The sequence below is a fragment of the Gekko japonicus genome, unplaced genomic scaffold (genome assembly GCF_001447785.1).
Source record: "Gekko japonicus isolate JY-2015 unplaced genomic scaffold, Gekko_japonicus_V1.1 scaffold5493, whole genome shotgun sequence".
Classification (NCBI taxonomy): Eukaryota; Metazoa; Chordata; class Lepidosauria; order Squamata; family Gekkonidae; genus Gekko; species Gekko japonicus.
The window spans coordinates 37,274-44,809 of record NW_015164807.1 but is presented as its reverse complement, the minus strand read 5'-3'; the positions used below and the strand labels follow the sequence as shown (position 1 = coordinate 44,809).

Sequence of the window (7,536 nt, the reverse complement as noted above, 5' to 3'; positions counted from 1 at the left end):
AAAGTTGTGAGCGAGTGATTTGGCTACTGCATAGCTTACTTTGCTCTGGAGCCCTCCTTCCTGAGCTAAGGCAAAAATGTGTGAGAGCCAGAGGCTGAAAAACTGTGAGCTAACTCACACTAACTCAGCTTAGAGGGAACATTGCCTGTGAGGGAGGTGGTGCTGAGAGGGCTCTGACAGAAAGTGCTCTTTTTTCAAGAACAGCTCTGAGAGAACTGTGGCTTGCCCAAGGTCATCCAGCAGCTACAAGTGGAGGAGCGGGGAATCAAACCCAATTCTCCCAGATTAGAGCCCGCGCACTTAACCACGACACCAAACTGGCTCTCAGACCACGGCCCCCAGCATTAGGGAACGGGAGGCAAGAAGTGGGACGTGGCGGTCCAACATTGGCTAATAGCCACTGATGGACCTCTGCTCCATATGCTTATCTAATTCCCTTTTGAAGCCGTCCATGCTTGTAGCTGCCACCACTTCCTGTGGCAGTGAATTCCAAGTGTTAATCACTCTTTGGGTGAAGAAGTACTTCCTTTTATCCGTTCTAACCCGACCGCTCAGCAATTTCATGGAGTGCCCACGAGTTCTTGTATTGTGAGAAAGGGAGAAAAGTACCTCTTTCTCTACCTGCTCTTTCCCATGCATAATCTTATAAACCTCAATCATGTCACCCCTCAGCCGTCGTTTCTCCAAGCTAAAGAGCCCCAAGTGCTTTAACCTTTCCTCATAGTGAAAGGGGAGAGGAGAAAACCAACATCAGTTCAGGCAGGGAATAAAGGGCAGCTTTGCCCAGGCGCCCCATCCCTTAGGAAGCTGGAATGTTTTTGTTTTAAAATAAAAAAAATTGGGGGGGGGGAATTCCCGAGGGAATACAAGGCACAAACTACACTTCCAAGCAGGCCCAAAGAGCCAGGACTCCGACTGATGAGCGAGACCTGCTTCCCCATTGATCAGGGGGCCCGCAGAACTGGGCAGAAGGCCCACAAGCCCCCGTGCCCGTTCTTGCCTAACTCTCACGCCGGTTTATCAAGCCGATTCCATAAATCTGGGAGGAGCGGAAATGCTACTGAGATCAACCTCCGCGTTGATCATGCAGCTACCCCCCCCCCCCCCAGTTTTTTTGCTCTGCAACATTCAGGCAGGAAAGCTGAACCATGAAGGCTGTGAAAGATGGACATCAGGCTTTCGCGTGAGGAGGAAGGAAAAAAACAGTTCTCTCTCCTATCATCATAGTAATATCACTAGAAATTTGCTTGGGGGCGGGGGAGAAAAACTTAACACAAAAGCTGACCCAACTCGGGAGGCCGCATTCTGTGTCCAGTCCCCATTCCTGTGATCAGAGAACTAACACGTTGGGTCCACCTGGAGGGCAAGAAAGTATTAGGCTGCTGGTCAGATGGTGAGGGGTAGGAACATTCTGCAAACCAAGGAAGGTGGCACGGGATATAAAATCCAGTGTGCTGAAAAATCTCACTTTTTTTTTTAAGCCCTCTAGTTTCTAGCACGTGAGTCTGAAAAATCCTAAAGTATGGGGACACGTCTGGTGGAATCTCAGAAGTGTGAGGAGGGAGCGAGGAGGGAGAATGGGAGCCACCGGGCTTCCGTGTCCTGCAAAAAAATTACAGACATCTCTCTCTGCAGGCCACAGAATCCTGCTTGCTTTGATGCAGAATGAGAAGGGGGCGGAGCTTCCTTTTTGAATGGCAGCTCTGAAAAGGTAAAAGGTAAAGGTTTCCCTTGCTCGAAAGCCAGTCGAGTCCGACTCTAGGGTTGCAGTGCTCATCTCCGTTTCAAAGCCGAAGAGCCAGCGCTGCCCGAAGACGTTTCCGTGGTCATGTGGCCGGCATGACTAAACACCAAGGCGCACGGAACGCTGTTTGTACCTATTTATCTACTTGCAATTTCTTGCTTTCGAACGGCTAGGTTGGCAGGAGCTGGAACGAGAGACGGGAACTCACTCCGTCATGTGACAACTCGGGTCTCGAACTGCTGAACTGGGGCTCCCCCAAACCCTTGCAATGGCTTCGGAAGGCAGAGAAGGAATCTCACAGGGAAGGCGGGGATACCCTTATCTGACACCAGCCTTGCACGTGACTGGAGTGTGTGTGTGTGTGGGGGGGAGACCTCTACACGGCTGGGAACATTACAGGTATTATCTGCTTTGACTGCATTGTCTTCTGCCTTGTAATTCTACTTTGTGAGCTACTGGCATTAAAGTTGTGAGCGAACGATTTGGCTACTGCATAAATTAGTTTGCTCTGGAGCCATCCTTCCTGAGCTGAGACAAAAATGTGTGAGCTGGAAGCTAAAAAACTGTGAGATAGCTCACACTAACTCAGCTTAGTGGGAACACTGGTCTCAGGCTGAGGTCTTCCCCATCACCTCCTGCCTGCTCCCTTTTAACTGGAGATGTCGGGGACTGAACCTGGGACCTTCTGCATGCCAGGCAGAGGCTCTACCACTGAACCACATGCAGCCCAGGCAGAGGCTCGGCCACTGAACCACAGACCCTCCTTTCAGCTCTACAGGGTCTCAGGCGGAGGTCTTTCCCATCACCTCCTGCCTGCTCCCTTTTAACTGGAGATGTCGGGGACTGAACCTGGGACCTTCTGCATGCCAGGCAGAGGCTCTACCACTGAACCACAGCCCCTCTTTACAGCTCTCCAGGGTCTCAGGCTGAGGTCTTTCACACCACCTCCTGCCTGGTCCTTTTAACTGGAGATGCCGGGGATTGAACCAGGGACCTTCTGCGTGCCAAGCAGAGGCTCCGCCACTGAGCCACGGCCACTTTGTGTATTGTTCAGAGTACATCGGCCTTATACAGTCTGTTGTCCGCCTTGTTCTAATACTGTAATCGTAGTCCAATTGCATGGTTCACTGGCTGTCTAGTACTGTAATCGTAGTCCAATTGCACGGTTCACTGGTTGTCTTGTGATGTCTGAATAGCCCTGTTTTGTACCCTGTAATCAGCCTCGAGTCTCAGCAAGAAAGATGGAGTATAAATAATGCAAATCCACCCACACCATAAAAACAAGAACTGCCAGGCTGGGTCAGACCCACCTGCCAGGGTCTAAGTTATTTGTTGGTACCCGTTCCAGGCCCTAAGGACGCCAGGCTTGCTGCCACCAGGGCCAGGGCCTTTTAAGTGGCGGCTCCATACTGGTGGAATGAGCTCCCGGAAGAGATCAGGACCCTGTGGGAACTTTTGCAGTTCCACAGGGCCTGCAAGACAGAGCTCTTCCACCAGGCTTTTGATTAGGAGCCACTACACCACCACCACCAACATCCATGGTTATGGACCGGCTTTGGTCTGGAGAGCATACTACATCATCGCTCTGTGCTGAAGATCACTAGGTTGGAAAGAACTGTGAGTATGCCATCTCATTTAGTCAAAAGATGATATCGTCACTAGCACTTTAATTATCGGAGTGTTTTAATGCAGCCCAGGAAGAACCAACGTCATCAAGCCAAGCCGAAGTGAATGCCGTCCGGAACACGTCTGAAGCCTACAGCTGAACAAAATCCCCGTCGGCTGCAGATGTGTGCGATTTCAAGAATTATATGTTGTCCTCCCTTACCCCTATGAAAATTGTTAGTCCCTTGTGTGAAACCTGTGTAACTGTAAATCGCTCAGAGCCAGCAGCTCTGCCGGATTGAGCGATCAATAAATTGAAAGGTATTATTATTAATAATACTAATGTTTATGTTTCAATGTTTTAATCTTTGTATACGGTTTTACGGTACCGGGTACTGACTATTGTTAGCCGCCCTGAGTTTGCTTGCGGGGAGGGTGGGGATATAAATTGAAATAATAAATTAATACCCACCAAGAGTTTGATCTCTTTGGCCCGGTTGGCGTATCTGAGGGTGTTGTACGTGTCCTCGTAGGACAGCACGGATGGGCTCACGGCAGCGATCATGATGGTCCGGCAGTTGCCGCCAATGGAGTCCTTCAGGAGGCGCGTCAGCTTGCTGTCCCGGTATGGAATGTGAGGCTTTTTGCTCTGGGGACCAAAGAGAATCTGTTTATGGAAGTTGTTCCAAATAGGGAAAGGCCCGCACACGGAGTGACATTTCCCGGCAATCCTTCTCCGGTTATTGTTCACATAAACAAATGCCCCTGCTTGGACGCCGAACGACGACAACAGGGAAAGCCATTTTTAGGGGCTGAATTTCCCTCGGTTCCATCTCAGCTTCTTTGTGGGCAGAACAAGTTATAAAGACAAATAGCCAAGCAGGAATTATAGCAGTGATGGCGAACCTTTTAGAGACCGAGTGCCCAAACTGCGACCCAAAACCCACTTATTTATCGCAAAGTGCCAACACGGCCATTTAGCCTGACTACTGAGGTTTTACTTTAGAAAAAACAACTCATACATTAACTTAAGATGATCCAGACAAAGTAAGGAAAGCAATCCCAAATGCTTTCATTTACTTAAAATTATTTGGCAGAGAATTCGACACTTTAATGATGGTCTGGGCCTGGCTGGGGCGATGGCACCCCTGCCATAGGTTCGCCACCACTTAATTATAGCATGCATTCCCTCAGTATGGAATTCCAGGTGCTGAAAGTTCTGAAAGCATTTTTGCAAAAACATTCTATTACGGGAAAACAAGAAGAAGAGAAGAGATTGGATTTATACCCCGCCCTTCACTACCCAATGGTGTCTCAGAGCGGCTTACAAACTCCTTTCCCTTCCCCTCCCCACAGCAGACGCCCTGTGAGGTAGGTGGGGCTGAGAGAGCTCTGACAGAAAGTGCTCTTTTTCAAGAACAGCTCTGATAGAACTATGGCTTGCCCAAGGTCATCCAGCAGGTACAAGTGGAGGAGTGGGGAATCAAACCCAGTTCTCCCAGATAAGAGTCCACGCACTTAACCACTACACCAGACTGGCTCACACATCAGACTGGCTCACTCTCAAGGTGTGGCTTTCACTGGGGAAGGTCAAGATAGGTAGCCGTGTTAGTCTGTCTGTAGCAGTAGAAAAGAGCAAGAGTCCACGAGCACCGTAAAGATGAGCAAAATCGGTGGCAAGGGAGGAGCTTTCGTGAGCCACTGATCACTTCTTCAGATACAACTAGAATCTGAATCCATCTGACCTTATACCTTGGAGAGTGGAGTGATTCAGATGCTGAATGACCATAGCAGGCAAAGGACAACAGCAGGTGAGTGATAATAGCAAGCATGATTGGATTAGGTGTGATATGCAGAGGGATAGTAGGCATGGAGAAATCAGAACGGGTGATGAGACAGGAAACCTAGGTCTCAATTCAGCCCAGGAGGATGCATTGTCTTGAGCTTCATTATCAGTTGCAGTTCAGCAGCCCCTCTTTCTAAGCTCCCTTTAAAATTCCTTTGGGGAGACACAGATGTCCTCTAATATTATCTGAGCAGCTCTGGAATAACATTCTATTAACTATTAAGTGTGTGGGGGGGAAGGGGGAGTTGGGGGCTAACCAGAGGTCTTGAGTGTCAGGGAGCTGTTGCTGTTCTCTCCCTCTCTGCCAACCTTCCAAAATGACCAGGTAACCACAATGCATAACACGGCACCATCTTGGTGTGCGCAGTCCCACCCTTGTGGCTAAGAGTGGGTCAACCTCTCCTGTAATGTTTTTAAGCCTGGTAGAAAAGGCAGGTTCTTTTTCTGTGGAGATCCCCAAGCCTGTGACTCTGTCTCGGGCCTTGCCTGCTGATGTTCAGGAAGCAATCGGAGTTGTTCAGGAAGCAATCCAAGGCTTTCCTGTTTGGTTGAGCTCCAGCTGTAAGAGATGGGTTGCCTTCAAAAGAATAACCCATACATTTTTACCAGTTTGTCTAGGACAGTGATGGCGAACCTTTTAGAGACCGAGTGCCCAAACTGCGACCCCAAACCCACTTATTTAGCGCAAAGTGCCAACACGGTCATTTAACCTGAATACTGAGGTTTTACTTTAGAAAAAAACAACTCATACATTAACTTAAGATGATCCAAACAAAGTAAGGAAAGCAATCCCAAAGGCTTTCATTGACTTAAAATTATTTGGCAGAGAATTCGACACTTTAACGATGGTCTGGGCCTGGCTGGGGCGATGGCACGCGTGCCCACAGAGAGGGCTCTGAGTGCCACCTCTGGCACCCGTGCCATAGGTTCGCCACCACTGCTCTAGGATGTATTCATGAACGTATTTTATACTCTGTTTATACTCTCCTTTGTCAACTGCTTGGAAGTTGAAGACAAAAAAGAGTACTATTTCTTTAAAAAAAATAATAATCTGGAAGCGAAGAGGCAAATTTTCTATCTTAAAAAACACCTTGCCAGAACAAGCGGGTGGAGGCGTACCTTTGCATCGGCCAGGGCATTGATTACGTTGATCAGGGCCAGGAGAGAGCGGTTGATGTTGGCGCCCTCGCGCAGTCGCTCCCCTTTGGTGTTGGCGACAGAGGCCCGTTCGGAGCCCGCCAAGTCAATCAGGCTCATCTTGGCCACCCGCAGGTCCCGGGTGACGCCCACCGCACTGCCCCGCTGCTTCACGTAGATCTGCAAAGAGAAGAGAGGGAGGGCCAAGAACATTGTGTGATTTTAGTTAGAGGCTTCTTCGTTTGTAACGTTTTTCACTGTACCACATGTGAGCCTGCTTGATTCTAATAAAGCGCTGCTGACAGGCCGTTCGGGAGACACAGAACAGCTTGGGACAGAGAGAGAGCGAAGCTTGGATCAGAAAGCTTCAATTGATCTGTCGCATTGTGTCGTCACTGAACCCACAAACTACATCACCAAGGCCAGGCTTACCTGGAAGATGGCATGGGAGCGGGAAGACGTGGCGTTGATGTCCGTGGGGTGCTGCGTGCGGTTCTGGTTCCCTCGCGCCAACATGTCTAGCAGCTGCTCTGCAGTTTGGGGCTAAAAGGAGGTGGAGACACCGGAGAAGAGGGAAGGGGGTCAGGAGCGGTCTGGTAAGGTGCCCCAGGCAGCCACGGCCCCTGAGGAATGGCTCCTCTTCTGCACCCCACCCCAGCCGCAGGAAACGCGTACATGGCACTGCCTGGCGCCTAACGTGTTCGGCAATCTCTCTGAGCAGCTGGAGGGTCACGCCTCCCCTCCCTCCTCCACCTCCCACTGCGGGAGAAGACGTGATGCTCTCTCAGCCCTGCCTGCCTCACAGGGTGTCTGTTGTGGGGAGGGGAAGGGAAAGGAGATGGTAAGCCGCTCTGAGACTCCGAGTGAAGGGCGGGGTAAAAATCCAATCTCCTCCTCCTCCTTCCTATTATTATTATTATCGTATGTAAAGTAAAGGTAAAGGTTCCCTTGCTTGAAAGCCAGTCGAATTCGACTCTAGGGTTGCGGTGCTCATCTCAGTTTCCAAGCCGAAGAGCCAGTGCTGTCCGAAGACGTTACCGTGGTCATGTGGCCGGCATGACTAAACACCAAGGCGCACGGAAGGCTGTTACCTTCCCACCGAAGCGATACCTATTTATCTACTTGCAATTTCTTGCTTTCGAACTGCTAGGTTGGCAGGAGCTGGAACTAGAGACGGGAGCTCACTCCATCATGTGGCACCCGG

General features: G+C 50.0%; 1 protein-coding gene across 1 annotated transcript in view; it reads right to left on the bottom strand.

Annotated features, from left to right (window-relative positions):
- LOC107109177 (kinesin-like protein KIF18B) overlaps positions 1 to 7,536 on the bottom strand; it is a gene marked incomplete at its 3' end in the record, with an annotated part of 19,180 nt that overhangs the window by 5,402 nt on the left and 6,242 nt on the right. The window contains exons 3-5 of the mRNA XM_015409747.1: positions 6,765 to 6,875; positions 6,315 to 6,512; positions 3,822 to 3,998 (exon numbers count right to left, since the gene is read on the bottom strand). Of these exons, the coding sequence (XP_015265233.1) occupies positions 3,822 to 3,998; positions 6,315 to 6,512; positions 6,765 to 6,875 (486 nt within the window). The remainder of the gene's footprint in view (positions 1 to 3,821; positions 3,999 to 6,314; positions 6,513 to 6,764; positions 6,876 to 7,536) is intronic.